At 43.1% G+C, this 17,155-nt stretch overlaps 1 protein-coding gene across 1 annotated transcript in view; it reads right to left on the reverse strand.

The window, feature by feature from the left end:
- Nucleotides 1-13,686: 13,686 nt before the first annotated feature.
- lmx1al (LIM homeobox transcription factor 1, alpha-like) overlaps nucleotides 13,687-17,155 on the reverse strand; it is a 107,470-nt gene continuing 104,001 nt past the window's right edge. Inside the window, exons 8-9 of the mRNA XM_073069184.1 lie at nucleotides 16,371-16,502; nucleotides 13,687-14,055 (exon numbers count right to left, since the gene is read on the reverse strand). Of these exons, the coding sequence (XP_072925285.1) occupies nucleotides 13,913-14,055; nucleotides 16,371-16,502 (275 nt within the window). The 3' untranslated portion in view covers nucleotides 13,687-13,912. The remainder of the gene's footprint in view (nucleotides 14,056-16,370; nucleotides 16,503-17,155) is intronic.

Here is a 17,155-nt window from a genome sequence, read left to right on the forward strand (position 1 = left end):
GGACTAACCGAAAGGAAAGATAGTAAGAGATTTGAAAGTAGTGGGGGGAGGGGAAATGCGAAATAGACAATAGATAATAGGTGCAGAAGTAGACCATTTGGCCCTTCGAGCCTGCACCGCCATTTTGAGATCATGGCTGATCAACTACTATCAATACCCGGTTCCTGCCTTGTCCCCATATCCCTTGATTCCCCTATTCATAAGATACTTATCTAGCTCCTTCTTGAAAGCATCCAGAGAATTGGCCTCCACTACCTTCCGAGGCAGTGCATTCCAGACCCCCACAACTCTCTGGGAGAAGAAGTTTTTCCTTAACTCTGCCCTAAATGACCTACCCCTTATTCACAAACCATGCCCTCTGGTACTGGACTCTCCCAGCATCTGGAACATATTTCCTGCCTCTATCTTGTCCAATCCCTTAATAATCTCATATGTTTCAATCAGATCCCCTCTCAATCTCCTTAATTCCAGCATGTACAAGCTCAGTCTCTCTAACCTCTCTGCGTAAGACAGTCCAGACATCCCAGGAATTAACCTCGTGAATCTACGCTGCACTTCCTCTACAGCCAGGATGTCCTTCCTTAACCCTGGAGACCAAAACTGTACACAATACTCCAGGTGTGGTCTCACCAGGGCACTGTACAAATGCAAGAGGATTTCCTTGCCCTTGTACTCAATTCCCTTTGTAATAAAAGCCAACATTCCATTAGCCTTCTTCACTGCCTGCTGCACTTGCTCATTCACCTTCAGTGACTGATGAACAAGGACTCTGAGATCGCTTTGTATTTCTCCCTTACCCAACTCTACACCGTTCAGATAATAATCTGCCTTCCTGTTCTTACTCCCAAAGTGGAGAACCTCACACTTATACACATTAAATGCCATCTGCCAAGTATCTACCTGACATATTTAGTTGTTTGCCTGTTCGCCATCTCCCTCTGGTGCTTCCCCCCCTTTCTTTCTCCCGAGGCCTCCCGTCCCATGATCCTTTCCCTTCTCCAGCTCTGTATCACTTTCGCCAATCACCTTTCCAGCTCTTAGTTTCATCCCACCCCCTCCGGTCTTCTCCTATCATTTCGCATTTCCCCTTCCCCCCACTACTTTCAAATCCCTTACTATCTTTCCTTTCGGTTAGTCCTGACGAAGGGTCTCGGCCCGAAACGTCGACAGCGCTTCTCCCTATAGATGCTGCCTGGCCTGCTGTGTTCCACCAGCATTTTGTGTGTGTTGTTGTTTCTCTATCCATGTATGTAACTTTCCCATAATTCCATGGGCTCTTATCTTGTTTAGCAGCCTCATGTGCGGCACCTTGTCAAAGGCCTTTTGAAAATCCCAATACACAACATCCACTGCATCTCCCTTGTCTAGCCTACTTGTAATTTCCTCAAAAAATTGCACTAGGTTTGTCAGGTAGGATTTTCCTTTAAGGAAACCATGCTGAGTTCTGCCTATCTTGTCATATGCTTCCAGGTACTCCGTAACCTCATCCTTGACAATCGACTCCAACAACTTCCCAACCACCGATGTCAAGCTAACAGGTCTATAATTTCCTTTTTGCTTCCTTGCCCCCTTCTTAAATAGCGGAGTGACATTTGCGATCTTCCAGTCCTCCGGAACCAGGCCAGAATCTATCGACTTTTGAAAGATTATTGCTAATGCCTCCACAATCTCCACTGCTACTTCCTTCAGAACACGAGGGTGCATTCCATCTGGTCCAGGAGATTTATCTACCCTTAGACTATTCAGCTTTCTGAGTACTTTCTCTGTCGTAATTGTGACTGCACATATTTCTCTTCCCTGACACCCTTGAATGTCCGGTATATTGCTGATGTCTTCCTCAGTGAAGACTGATGCAAAATACTTGTTCAGTTCCTCCTTATCTCCTTATCTCCCATTACAATTTCTCCAGCATCATTTTCTATCAGTCCTATATCTACTCTCACCTGTCTTTTACTCCTTATATACTTGAAAAAGCTTTTAGTATCCTCTTTGATATTTTTGCTAGCTTCCTTTCATAGTTCATCTTTTCCGTCTTAATGACCTTCTTAGTTTCCTCTTGTAAGCTTTTAAAAACTTCCCAATCCTCTGTCCTCCAACTAATTTTTGCTTCCTTTTATGCCCTCTGCTTTGCTTTTACTTTGGCTTTGACTTCTCTTGTCAGCTACGGTTGCATCCTTTTTCCATTTGAAAATTTCTTCTTGGTTGGAATATATCTGTCTTGCATCTTCCTCATTTCTCGCATAAACTCCAGCCACTGCTGCTCTGCTGTCCTTCCCGCTAGTGTCCCTTTCCAGTCAACCTTGGCCAGTTCCTCTCTCATGCCGCTGTAATTTCCTTTACTCCACTGAAATACCAGCACATCAGATTAAGGCTTCTCTTTCTCAAAATTCACAGTGAACTGTTGTGATCACTGCCTCATAAGGGTTCCCTCACTTCCATCTCCCTAATCACCTCTGGTTTATTACACAATACCCAATCCAGTACAGCCGATCCCCTAGTGGGCTCAACAACAAGCTGTTCTAAAAAGCCATCTCGTAGACATTCTACAAATTCTCTCTCTTGAGATCCAGCGCTGACCTGATTTTCCCAATCCACTCGCATGTTAAAATCCCCTACAATTATCATAACACTGCCTTTCTGGCAAGCCTTTTCTACTTCCTGTTGTAATTTGTAGTTCATATCACTGCAGCTGTTTGGAGGCCTGTAGATAACTGCCATCAGGGTCCTTTTACCCCTGCGATTTCTTAGCTCAACCCATAAAGATTCTGTACCTTCCGATCCTATGTAATCTCTTTCTAATGACTTAATATCATTTACCATTAAAGCCATGCCACCCCCTCTACCCACCTGTCTATCCTTCTGATACACCATATATCCTTAGATATTCAGCTCCCAGAGACATGCATCCTTTAGCCATGTCTCAGTGATGGCCACAATATCATACCTGCCAATCTGTAGCTGTACAAGATCATCCACCTTATTCCTTATGCTGCGTGCATTTAAGTATAACACCTTAAGTCCAGTATTTGGTACTTTTTGCATTGATTGCACTGCAACTCATCCCAATGGCTGCAAATTTGCTCCATCACCTGCCTGTCCTTCCTGACATCCTTACTGCTCACTACCTTAGGTCTATTTCTGTTTTCCCTCTCCTCCGCTCCATCATTCCGGTTCCCATCCCCCTGCCAAATTAGTTTAAACCCTCCCTAACAGCTCTATTAAACTTTCCCGCCAGGATATTGGTCCCCCTAGGATTCAAGTGTAACCCGTCCTTTTTGTACAGGTCACACCTGCCCCAAAAGAGGTCCTAATGATCCAGAAACTTGAATCCCTGCCCCCTGCTCCAATCCCTCAGCCACGCATTTATCCTCCTCCTCATTCCATTCCTACTCTCACTGCCGCGTGGCACAGGCAGTAATCCCGAGATTATTACCTTTACAATCCTTCTTCTCAACTGCCTTCCTAACTCCCTATATTCTCCTTTCAGGACCTCTTCCCTTTTCCTACCTATGTCATTGGTACCTATATGTACCACGACCTCTAGCTCCTCACCCTCCCACTTCAGGATATCTTGGATACGATCAGAAACATCCCGGACCCTGGCACCGGGGAGGCAAACTACCATCCGGGTCTCCTGATCGCGTCCACAGAATCGCCTATCTGACCCCCTAACTATCGATTCCCCTATTACTACTGTCTTCCTCTTCCTACCCTTCTGAACTACAGGGCCGGACTCCGTGCAGGAGGCACAGCCACTGTTGCTTCCCCCGGGTGGGCTGTCCCCCACAACAGTACTCAAACAGGAGTACTTATTGTCAAGGGGTACAGCCACTGGGGTACTCTCTAGTACCTGACTCTTCCCCTTCCCCTTCCTAACCGTTACTCACCTGTCTGCCTCCCGTGGCCCCGGTGTGACTACCTGCCTGTAACTCCTCTCTATCAACTCCTCACTCTCCCTGACCAGACGAAGGTCATCGAGCTGCAGCTCCAGTTCCCTAACACGATCCCTTAGGAGCTGCAGTTCGGCCCACCTGGCGCAGATGTGGACGTCCGGGAGGCTAGGAGACTCCAGGACCTCCCACATCTGACTCCGAGAACAACAAGCTGCCCTCACACTCATACTTCCCCTTTCCTCAAATAACAGGAAAGACTGAAACCTAAACCTACCTTGCCTCGCCCGCTTCTGCCTAAGCCTGTTGACCCAAAGCCCTTACGCCTACCCACTGCTCCCGGCTCACTCCGCTGCCCGCTGTTTAAGGCTGTGTCCTTTTAAAATCTTCCCCGCTTCACTGCCCGACGTCACACGCCTGCGCAGTCCCGCCTCTCTTAACTCCAATGAGAATAAGAAAAAGTCAAAAAGGCTCCCACCGCACTTCCGTTCTGATCCTCTGATTTCCTTCTCCAAATACAATACCCTTGTATTAGCTACAAGGATACATTGGAAAAATTTAGGTTGTTTTTCCTGGAGTTGTGGAGCTGAGGGGCGACCAGATAGAAGTTTATAAAATTATAAGAGGCATAGTTAGGGTAGCTAGACAGTCTTTTTTCACAGGGTGGAAATGTCAAATTCTCAGGGACATAGCTTTAATGTTGTGGGGGAAAAGTTGATTTACATAGAGATAGGTACCTGGAATGTATAGCCCGTGGTGGTAGTGGAATCAGATAGCAACATTAAGAGGCATTTAGACAGGCACATGGATAGTTGAGGAGTGGAAGAATAGAGACCATGCTCAGGCTGATGGGATGTTTACTTTGGCATCATTATTGTGCAGATATCACGGGTTAAGGGGCCTCTGTGGTATAGTGCTATGTTCTGTAACATTCCTCTGAAGATCGTAGTTTAGGTGCTGTTGAAATGCAAGTTGCTGAAGGAATAAAAACTGACAACAGATTTGCACATGAGGTCTGATCAAGAGCAATGAGTTAATGATCAATTAATTGTTGAGGAGAATTTAAACGTCTCTCGGCTTGTTCAGAGGATGAAGGAGGATCTCATTGAAACCTACCAAATAGCGAAAGGCCCGGATGGTGGAGAGGCTGTTTCCATTAGTAGAGGAACCTAGGACCCGAGAACACAGCCTCAGAATATAGGGATGTGACTGAAAAACTGTGTTTCAGCAAGAGGGTGGTCAATCTCTGGAATTCATTGACACATGGGGCTGTGGGGGCTTAGACTAGTCTTAGACTCCCCAACCACAGTAATCATCCACTCCCATTGAGGTCTTTCAATGTTCGATAGCTTTCAGTGAGATTCAACCCTGCCCACCCCATTCTTCTGAATTCCAGTGAGTACAGACCTACAGCTATCAAATGCTCCTCATAAGATAAGCCTTTCAATCCTGGAATCATTTCCATGAACTTCCTATGAATCCTTTCCAATGTCAGCACGTCCTTTCATGGATAAAGGGCCAAAAACTGTACACAAAACTCCAAATGACGTCTCAGCATTACATACTTGCTTTTATATGCTGGTCCTACTACACCCCACAGTGCATGACCATACACTTCCCAACACTGTATTCTATCTGCCACTTCTTTGCCCTTTCTCCTAATCTGTCTGTCATTTTGTAGCATCTCAACTTCCTCAAAATTAACTTCCCCTCTACATATCTCTGAATCATCAGCAAACTTGACCACAAAGCCATCAATTCCATAATCCAAGACATTGATATATAATGCAAAAAGGAGCACAGATCCCTGTGGAACACCACTAATCACTTGCAGCCAACCAGAAAGGGCTCCCTTTTTTCCCACCCTTTGCCTTTTTCCAACAGCTTTATCCGTGCTAGTAATTTTCCTGTAACACCATGGGCTCTCAACTTGTTAAGCAACCTCATGTGTGGCACCTCATCAAAGACCTTCTGAAAATCCAAGAACACAACATCCACCATCTCTCCTTTGTCTATCGTTATTTCTTCAAAGAATTCCGACAGATTTATTAGGCAGGATTTTCCCTTCAGGAAACCATGCTCAATCTGGCCTATTTATCATGTGCCTTCTCAGCCTTAACAATCAACTCCAACATCTTCATAACCACTGTGGTCAGACTAACTAGCCTGTAATTTCCTTTCTTCTGTCTCTCTCCCTTCTTGAAAAGTGGAGTGACATTCACAATTTTCCATTCCTCCAGATCATGCCAGAATCTTAGATTCTTGAAAGATCATTACTAATGACTCCACAATCTCTTTAGCCACCTCTTTCAAAACTGAGATGTGCACCATTTGGTTCAGATGACTTATCTTCAGACCTTTCAGTTTCCCAAGAAAGTCTCTCTAGTAATGCCAACTTCACACACTTCTGCCCTGACACTCTTGAACATCTGGCATATTGCTAGTTCCTTTCACAGTAAAGACTAATGCAAAATACTCAGTCAGTTTGTCCACCATTTCCATGTCCTCAATTACTACCTCCCCAGCATCGTTTCCCAGCAGATCAATATCTACTCTCACCTTTCTTCTATATTTTATTCATCTGAAGAAAATTTTTGTAGCCTTTTTAATATTATTGGCTAGCATACATTCAAGTTCCATCTTTTCCTTCTTTATGACCTTTTTAATGGCCTTCTGTTCATTTTTAAAAGTTTTCCAAGTCTCTAACTTCCCAGTAAGTTTTGCTCTATTATATGCCCTCTCTTTGGCTTTTATGTTGGCTTTGACTTCTCTTGTTAGCCACAGTTGTGTCATCGTGCCTTTAGAATACTTCTTCCTCTTTGAGATATATATATATATATATATATATATCCTGTGCCTTTCGAATTCGTCCCAAAAATTCCAGCCATTGTTTCTCTGCCATCCTCCCTGCCAGCGTTCTTTTCCTGTCAATTTTGGCCAGCTCCCCTTTTATGCCTCTGTCAGATTGCAGGGTGAATTCTATCCTATTATGATCACTTTCCCCTAAGGATTCCTTTACCTTAAGTTCTCTCATCAATTCTGGTTCATTGCACAACTCCCAATCTAAAATTGCTGATCCCCCAGTGGGTTCAATCTCGAGCTGCTCTAAAAAGCTATCTTGTAGGAATTATACAAATTCCCCCTCTTGGGATCTGGCGCCAACCAGATTTCCCAATCTACCTGCATTTTGAAATCTATCATGACTATTGTAACATTGTTCTTTTGGCATGCATTTTCTTTCTCCTGTTGTAGTTTGTAGACCACATCTTTACTAATGCTTGGAGGTCTATATATAACCCTTGCAGTTTCTCAGCTTTACCCACAACAATTCAACAACTTCTGACCCTATGTCTCCTCTTTCTAATTCTTTGATTTCACTTTTTATCAACAGAGCCATGCCACCCCCCTCTGCCTTCTCAACTGTCCTTTCAATACAATGTGTATCTCTGGATATTAAGCTCCCAGCTATAATCTTCTTTCTGCCATGATTCAGTGATGCTCATAACATATGCATGCAAATTTTTTAACTGTGTTGCAAGTTCATCTATCATATTCTGTATACTGCACACATTCAGATATAATGTCTTCAGTCCTGTATTCATCCATTTCGATTTTGTCGGCGAGCAGATACAACATGTAATGAGATAGTGAGGAAGGATAGGCATTCGATACGACAAAATTGCAGTCAGTGGGAAGAGTTGAATTGTAATTAGCGAGGGTGGGTTAAATAGCTTAGAAAAGTAGGGATAAAGTAAACATGAAGGAGGGTACACAAGAGGTTACAGAAGACCCTAGAATAAATAAAAAGACAAAAAAGTTTAGAAAAGGATAAAAATATAACTTCCATTAACTTGGAAACAAAATTGAAAAGGGTGATGAATACAAGAGAGAAGGTGTTATATGTGAATTTAAGCAGTATATGGAATAAGGTAGATGATCTTGTAGCGCATTTAGAGATTGGTAGGTATGACGTGGGCTGTGTCATGTCTGAAAGAAGATCACAGTTGGGAGTTTAACATCCATCCAAGGATACACATTGTTTCATAAGGACAAGCAGGTAGGCAGAAGGCTCTGTTGGTTAAAAGTGAAATCAGATCTTTTGAAAGAGGTAACATAGGATTGGAAGATGTAGAATCATTGTGGTAGAGTTAAGAAACTGCAAGGGTAACAAGACCCTGATGGGAGTTATATGCAGGCCTCCAAACAGCAGCCAAGGTTTGGTGTACAAATTACTAAGGAAGATAGAAAAGGCATGTAAAAGGGGTAGTGTTATGATAGCCATGGTGGATTTCAATGGCAGAACAACAATGTCTGGAATTTCTGGGAGCCACTTAAAGGCACAGGATAGGCTTATCCCAAAGAACAACTATTCTAAAGGGAGAATGAGGCAACTATGGCTGACAAGGGAAGTTAAAAGAAAAAATGAAGGCATAAAATATAGCAAAAATTAGTGGGAAGCTGAGGATCAGGAAGCTTTTTAAAACTAACAGAAGGCAACAGAAAAAGCAATAAAGTGAGAAAAGATTAAATTTAAAGGTAAGCTAACCAATTATATAAAAGAAAATACCAAAAAATTTGCAGATATATAAAAGTGAAAGAGAGGTGAGAGGTGAGCGTGGATATTGGAGCACTGGAAAATGATGCTGGAGAGGTGTAATGAGGGGACAAAGAAATGGCAGATGAATTTAATAAGTATTTTGCATCAGCCTTTTCTGTGCAATACACCAGCAGTATGCCAGAAATGTTAGAGTGTCAAAGGACAAAAGTGATTGTACTCAGGAGAAGGTGCTTGGGAAGCTGAAAGGTCTGGAGGTAGATACCTCAGGGTTCTGAAAGAGGTAGCTGAAGAGATTGTGGAGGCATTAGTAGTAATCTTTCAAGAATCACCAGATTCTGACATGGTTATGAAGGACTGGAAAATTACAAATGTCATCACACTTATGGAAGGGAGGGAGGCAAAAGGCAGGAAATCATAGGCCAGTTAGCCTGACTTCAGTGGCTGGGAAGATGTTGGAGTCCATTATTAAGGATGAGGTTTCAAGGTACATGATGAAATAGACTGAAGTCAGCATGGTTTCCTTAAGGGGAAATCTTCCCTGACAAATCTGTTGGAATTCTTTGAGAAAATAACAGGCAGGATAGACAAAGGAGAGTCAGTAGATGTTATTTATTTGGATTTTTAGAAGGCAAGGTGCAACACACGAGGCTGCTTAACAAGACGTGAGCTTATGATATTACAGGCAAGATACCAGCATGGAAAGAAGATTAGCCAACTGGCAGAAAAGAAAGAGTGGGAATAAAGGGACCATTTTCTCATTGGCTTTCGGTGATTAGGGGTGTTCTATAGGGATCAGAGTTGGGACCGCTTCTTTTCACGGTATATGTCAATGATTCAGATAATAGAATTGTTGGCTTTGTGGCCAGGTTTGTGGACAATAGGTGGAGGGGTAGGTAGTGTTGAGGAAGCAAGGAGTCTATAGAAGTACTTAGTCGGATTGGGAGAATAGGCAATGAAATGACAGATGGAATACAGTGTGGAGAGGTATATAGCCATGCGCTTTGGTAGAAGGAATTTATTTTCTAAATGGGGACAAAATCCAGAAATTGGAGCAAATGGAATCATCACTCAGGATTCCCCTAAGGTTAGTTTGTACATTGAGTCATTGGTAAGGAAGACCAATGTTACCATTCATTTTGAAAGGACTAGGACATAAAAGCAAGGATACAATTATGAGGCTTTATAAAGGATTGGTCAGACCACACTTGGAGAATTGTGAGCATTATCTAAGAAAAGATGTGATGGCATTGGAGAGAGTCCAGAGAGGGTTCACAAGAATAATCCTGAGAATTAAAGGGTTAACATATGAGGAGTGTATGATCGCTGTGGGCCTGTACTCACTGGATATTAGAAGAATGAGTCAGGGGTTCTCATTGAAACCCTTCAGAATAGAGATCAGAAGGAATTTCTTTAGCAAGATTCTTAATTAGTAAGGGTGTGAAAGGTTATGGGGAGAAGGAAGGAAAATGGGGTTGAGAGGGATAATAAATCATTCAGATAGAGGCAGGAAAGCTGTTTCCACTGGTAGGTGAGATTAGAACTAGGTGATATAGCCCTAAAATTTAACATAGAACATAAAACATTACATCACATTACAGGGTCTTGACAATGTTGTACCGACCTTTTAACCTATTCTGAAAACAATTTAACCCTTTCTTTCCACATAGCCCTCCATTTTTCTATCATCCATGTACCTATCTAAGAGTCCCTTAAATGTCCCTAATTTGGTGAAGTAGGTTTAGGATGGCGAGGAGCAGAATCTGCTTTTTCTCAGAGAGATTAGTGAATGGATAGAATTATCTGCCCAGGGAAGATGTAGAGGCTAATTCATTAAATATATTTAAGACACAGTTAGATTTTGCATTGTAAGGTTTTAAGGAGATGATGGGTCATTGGAGCACGATCAGATCAGTTGTGATACTGTTGAATGGTGGAGCAGGCTCAAAATGCCAGATAGCCTATCCCTGTTACTATTTCTAATGTTTTGTGTTCCAATAGTAGCCTTTCCTCCACACTCATGCTGCAGGTCTTGTGTTGCTACGAAATTTTCAACCATGTTCCAGTTTGAGGAGATGAAATGAGGGAGCTTTAGGCACATTCTGGTGCCAAAGAAGATATTTTGAAATATTAGCTCGTAGATATGTTCCAGATGCATCCAGTTGTTGGGCTGAGGAGAGAGGAAAGATTAATGAGATACTATTATCATTCCAGTCCACAGCACAAATTTCTGTATAAAGGTTTGCCAAACATCTGTGTCTCATCTGCAACGTTGTAAAATATTTAAATTGAACAAATTGGAAATCTAATTTGCACATCTGGTAGTGTATAGTGTTTGTTAAAGTTTACAGTGAAGTCTCATCATTAGCACAGCAGAGAAATTTTGGACCTCATCCAAACACGAATGTTTTCGGCTCATGTTTGCTTCAGATTAGTACAAGTTGGTTTATGGGCTGTGCTGCTAATATTAACCTGGATTTACAATCCCCATACAATTTGAATGAAGTTCTTCAAACCACTTAGTGTGGTTAGCGTAATGCTATTACAGTGCCAGCAATCGGCGATAGGGGGTTAATTCCCATCGCTGTCTGTAAGGAGTTGATACATTCTCCCCGTGACCACATGGATCTCCTCCAGGTGCTCTGGTTTCCTCCCACATTCCAAATACAATGGGTTATGGTTAGGTGGACTGGTTATATTGGTGTTGGTCACATGGTGATGCTAGTGGGCTGCTGCCAGCACGTATTTGGACTGTGTTGGCTGTTGACACAAATGACACACTTCATTGTATGTTTCAGTGACAATTAAAGCTCTTCTTTAAAGTTTCTTAACTTAAGGGAGAAAACAATAAGCTCCACCTTCACGTTGCGTGGGTTTAGAAGTTGAACTGGTATTATAGAGCCTTCTGCTGGGAGCTGCTTTGTTCCCGGAATGTGTCAGTGGCAATCTCGGAGTCAGGCAGGTTGGATTCTGTGGTTGGGGTTAGTGAGTCAGTCTGTAATGGGACATTGCTTGGGGAGGGGTCAGTTTGGAATCTCCAACTGAGGAACAGATGAAGCTGCAGTCTGGGTTCTGTAATGCGAGGTACACCTCCCATTTCGACCTTCAGCAGTTGCTTGCCTTTGTTAGCAGGCACTCCTTGAGGATCACTTCTTTGGCCAATGACTAGAGATGGAGCAGCCCTGGACAGATCCCGAAACAGGCTTTAGGCCCCTTGTGTGAAGATGCAAACAGCCTAACATTTTCTGCAAGAACAGACCACGTCCTCTCCTATCATCTCCAACCTCTTACTTCATCACCTTTCCCCCACCCACCTGCCTCCCCATTCACCTGGTTTTACTTATCACCTGCCAACTTGTACTACTTTGTGTTCCCCCAACTCTTACCCTAACTTCTGCCCCTTACTTTCCAGTCCTGATGAAGGATCTTAGTCCAAAACATCAAGGTTTATTTTCCTCCATAGATGTTGCCGGACTTGCTGATTTCATCCTTCATTTTGAGTGTGCTGCTGAACATACTTAGAGTTGGATTACAATAGTACAGTGGATATACAGTACAACAGATTTTGGTTAATTGGGCCCAGAGTTAACTGGGGCAAATCATTAAGTTACGTGTTTTTACCGTTTACTCTTTTCCATAGATGCTGCCTGCCCGGCTGGGTTCTTCCAGCATTTTGTGTGTGCTGCATTTAATTGGGAGAGTTGCATACTTGGGCCAACTCGGACAGTTGCATACTTGGGCCAACTCAGAAAGAGCAAGAACTAATTGAGAAAACAGCCAGGATTCCTTTCATTTATTTGGATCACTCTGACACTTAATTGGGGCAAGAGACTGTTGCCGAAAACTTTCTAACAAGCATCAGTCGCGTGCACTTGTGTGACTGTTAGGCACTATACAATGCTTAGAGCAAACAGTATTTAAATAGTATCAGTTGTGTGTATTTTGTGCCAAAAAGCAATGATTTCTGTCACTGATAGTTGGCAAGAAATAAACAGTAAGTCGATTCAGAACTGTTTTGTTCACTGCAGTTACAAGTATTCAGGTTTCGAGATGCTAGAAACAGCCAAGATTGAAAATGAAATGATTTCTCCACTTCAACAAGTTAGGGACTACGAAGAATTTGAAGGTATTGACAATCAACTTGAGTGTTCCAATGAAATTGAAGATTTGGAGGATGAAATCATCGAAAGGATTGTATGACGACAGTCCATTATCTACACTAGGTGTCTGCGCTGATTTTGTTAACTTACAGTCAATCAAAAGAACGGCAGCGTACACTGGATGAATTGCTCTGTTGGTAATTATTAGGAACTAATACAGAATTTTATAGTACTATAGAAGTATTGATAGTTTTCTAATTTGTTTTGTATTTTATTAAAGTACATACTGTGTTATTCAGTTAAATGATAGTTTGTTTTTTTAATATTTTTTAAACTAATTTCATGAAACTTTGGCTTATTGGGGCAGCCTCTTAATTGGGCCAAAATGTATTGGTCCCGATGTGCCCCAATTAACCGGAATCCACTGTATGCCTGGCCTAGCAGTTGAGAAAAATGAACCGGTGATCTGAATGGCAAGCAATCTACATTCAGTTATTGACTAAATCTGAAGTGAAATGCTCCTGACTGCGACTTGAATTTTGGACCAAGCTATCTGGTTTACAATTGCCCATTCGAAAAAGCCACCGGTCCCACTGCAGATAAACCCTTGTCATCAGCAGCAATTATTTCTGGGGCAATAGGTAGTATCCTTAGTAAAGCGTCCATAAAAATTATAGTGGGAGATTTCTGCCTTGTAGTTGTAATGGTAGTTTCCGGATTAAAATGATTAATGGGGTATGTAGAAACTCTCCACTGTTCATGACATTTGTGGAATTTCTGGCCAGTGAAAATAGTTTGGAGGAACTAATGCAGAAACAATCTCTGGCTTGAGAAACTGGTAGTCTAGGACAGGAGGTTAATAATTAAGTACTAATCACCAACATTATAGAGTTTAACACAGTGATGGCTGAAGATAGAACTGATGTGCTTTAGCTTGTGTGTAGCTTAGCTCAATGGTGCTGATTCCTCCTCTGTTCCTCCTTCCTGCTGAAAGCTGGATGTGAACACCTTGACTGGAAGGAATTAGATGTGTGTGTGTGTGTGTGTGTGTGTGTGTGTGTGTGTGTGTGTGTGTGTGTGTGTGTGTGTGTGTGTGTGTGTGTGTGTGTGTGTGTGTGTGTGTGTGTGTGTGTGTGTGTGTGTGTGTGTGTGTGTGTGTGTGTGTGTGTGTGTGTGTGTAGGGGAAATGAGTGGTGTGAAGCAAAAATGCACTAGTGTTGTCCAAGGAGAGTGGAATCACTGCTTTCCTTGTGCTTCGGATGTTATGTAAATGCTCCAAAGGGCAAATAGTGACAACAACAACAACAACAACTCTACCACCGAGTACTTGTAAAGAAGGCAAAGATTCCTTGGTGGATTGCAGCCGATCAGGAAGTGAAGTAGGAATTCTGCATGGAATACAGCCGGTCGATGGGGTTTCCCACTCTTGCAGGTAGGAGGCTGGATTCGGATGCGATCAGGAGACTGTGTGAAACATCACGATCCATGCTATGAAAGACTGCCTCCGAATCTAGCTGACACAAAGGAAAACATTGTCTTAAGGTGCAGTTTTTCCAAGTGTTATTTGTTGCTGATGCTCTCCTAGCTTCTAAATCAGTCTGGTGCTTCAGTGTCCTTCTCCCCTCCAGAAGATGACAGTTCACATACAGAATTCAATACCACTTAAATCACAAACTGCAGTCAGTGCCGATGTTATGTTCCACTTAATGGTTCTCCTGCCCTAATAGATCTCACATCTTCACATACAAGGTTCTCCTTTGAGTTTATCTAGCCTCCCTTAAATGCATCAAAGGTATTCACCTCCTCCACTCTGTGGTGGGGAATTCCACATTTTCATCACTCTCTGTTCTGGGGAGATTTGAGTGACATTGGACGGGCTATCTGACTATCACAACTGAGCCAGTTTCTTAAAGTCCACATCAGCCTGTTTTCACAAGGGTTCACTGGATGCATGAGAGGACAGGCACGCTGCCTGATATTGCCTCTGCACACTCCCTATTCTGAAGCCCACTGAAATTCCCCTTCGTTACTACCACTAAGACAACATAATTCAGGGGAGAGCAAAAAAAAACCAAGATGATGTAGGGATAAACAAGAGAAAATCTGCAGATACATCCTGCCGAAGTGTTTTGGCCCGAAACATCGACTATACTCCTTTCCTAGATGCTGCCTGGCCTGCTGAGTTCCTCCAGCATTTTGTGTGTGTTGCTAAGATGCTACAGGGATTTTGTTGTCAGGCAGCATCTGTGAGAGAAGTAGAGGGTCGGTGTTTGGGGCAAGGCCTTCATCTGTATCTGCGGTCTCTTGTGTCTCTATTCCACTGCGAAGTCTCTTCAATGTATGCCCACTTTGAAAAGGTTTTCCTCTACATTTCCCTCTACAGATGCTGCCTGGTGCTCCAAGTTCTTCCAGCAATTTGCTATTTTCTCCTGATTCCAGTATCTGCTGCCTCTTGTCTCTTAATGCAGTGCAGATTTGGAACCAGGACCTTTCTGTTTTATGAATGAAAAATCAATAATGTGGCTGTCATTTCTCTCAGTCTATTCAACTGTATCACTGCTGTGAAATTCCCAATGCAGCCAATAAGTAGAGAGAGGCCAAAACCAGGAGCAGTAGATGAATGATGGACAAGCCTGAACGTTTGTACAGTGTGTGGAAGTGAGAGGTGGAACACAGTAGGTTGTTATTCATAAAATCTGCCTTTTAGAAGGATACCTATTATAAAATGCTATTTTATAATTGCTCTGCTGTTACAGGCAATGAGACTCATTCATCTCCACATAGACATAAACTGCTTATCTTCCTGTTTCTTTAAGGCCCCTCATAAAGCTTTCTCCTTAATATTGCCACTCATCCTAATAGTCACCCAGTCCTTCTTGTTATTCTTTCTGTGGTCTTTTAGAGGATCAAGTTATTCTTCACAATAAAGTGTCCTTGAATAGACAACATACATTTTCTTTAACGTTCATGAGCAGTGATCTCATTGATATGTGCAAGGACGCAAAAGGCTGAGAGTTGTTTCCTCTCACAGAGTGCCATAAGGAATGGGGGTGGGGACAATAGACATTAGGTGCAGGAGTAGGCCATTCGGCCCTTCGAGCCAGCACCGCCATTCACTGTGATCATGGCTGATCATCCACAATCAGTACCCCAGGGAACTCCATCAGACTCCGGGGAGTCTGAGCCCAAACCTTTATTTCAGACTGAGCCAAGGAGAAATTGGTTCCCACCAAGAACTTATAAATCCTTTTGTAGATGGTTATTCAGATCTGAAGCCTCTCAATTTTTATACTTTCTTATGACAAAGAGGGAAACCATCTGGTCCATTGAGTTTCCACTGGCTTTCAACACAATTCCACTTTCCCACACATTTTCCTGTAATCTTTCTCCCCCGCGTACTCAATAATTCCTCAGCCCTGAATCACCTGGCACTCAACTATCTTCAGCAGCATGCCCTTAGGACGTGGAAGGGAAGCTGAGCCCTCAGAGAAAACCCATATGGTCACAGGGGAACGGGCATAGTCCACGCAGATAGCAGCGGAGACTAGCAATGAATCTGGGTTGATGGGGCCATGAGGAAGCAACTCTACCAACCTCTTCGTAAATCTAGGGATAATGTGGGAGGAGTGGATCAGCTTTGGTTTACTGGACAATGGAAAAGCCTGAACTCTGTTTCTCATCTTTCTACCTTCCTATTCTCTGGACGTTCACCTGGTTACACCCTTTATTTTTCACGAGCCTCCTTTACTGTGACTCAGTTCTGTCCCTGTGCTCGGTCCGTCCCCGTCCGATGGGTGCACTCGCCACGAGGCTGCGTATGATCACCTGGTGATGGGGTGAGACTCTGGCTGAAGTGGTCCACGCTGTAGCTGCTCTCATCGATGGACCTCGGTTGTTGGTGCTGCAGAGAGGAATAGGAAGCCATCATCCTTTTCATCCCAGGGGCACTCGCCACATCTGCGCACGGGGGCAGAAAGAGACACATTGGCAAGTGGAATGTCTAAGGGAGCCAGTCAGTAGTTGATGTTCTTAGTGTCCGTAGGGGCAGAGCAATCCACCATCAATCATTGTCCGCAGAGGCAAGCTCACCATCAACGTCCATGGCATTAGCCATCTTGGTACCAATCTTTGGAATTCCTGCCCAGATTTTTGTCAGGAGTTCACAACATTCAACTGGGAAAGTGGACCCGGGAGTGGCAGATGGAATTTAACTCAGACAAATGTGAAGTCATGCATTTTGAGTTGTTATTCCAGGGCAGGACACACACTGTGAATGGTAACGCCCCGGAGAATGTTGTTAAAACAGAGAGATCCAAGGGTACAAGTTCCCTAGAGCTATGACACAGGTAGACAAGTTGGTGAGGAGGTCATATGGCATGCCTGGGGCATTGAGTACAAGATTTGGGACATAATTTTATAACTCTACAAATGATAGTCAGACTACATCTGCAATATTGTTCTGGGCAACTACAGGAAGGTGTGATTAAGCTAGAGTGGGTGTAGATTCTCAAGGATGTTGCTGAGACTGGAGGGCTTGAGTTATAAGGGAAGACTGAGTAGGCTGGGACTAGAATGAAGGAGGCTGAGGGGTAACTTTAGATGTTGATAAA

The sequence above is a fragment of the Hemitrygon akajei genome, chromosome 16 (genome assembly GCF_048418815.1).
Source record: "Hemitrygon akajei chromosome 16, sHemAka1.3, whole genome shotgun sequence".
NCBI lineage: Eukaryota > Metazoa > Chordata > Chondrichthyes > Myliobatiformes > Dasyatidae > Hemitrygon > Hemitrygon akajei.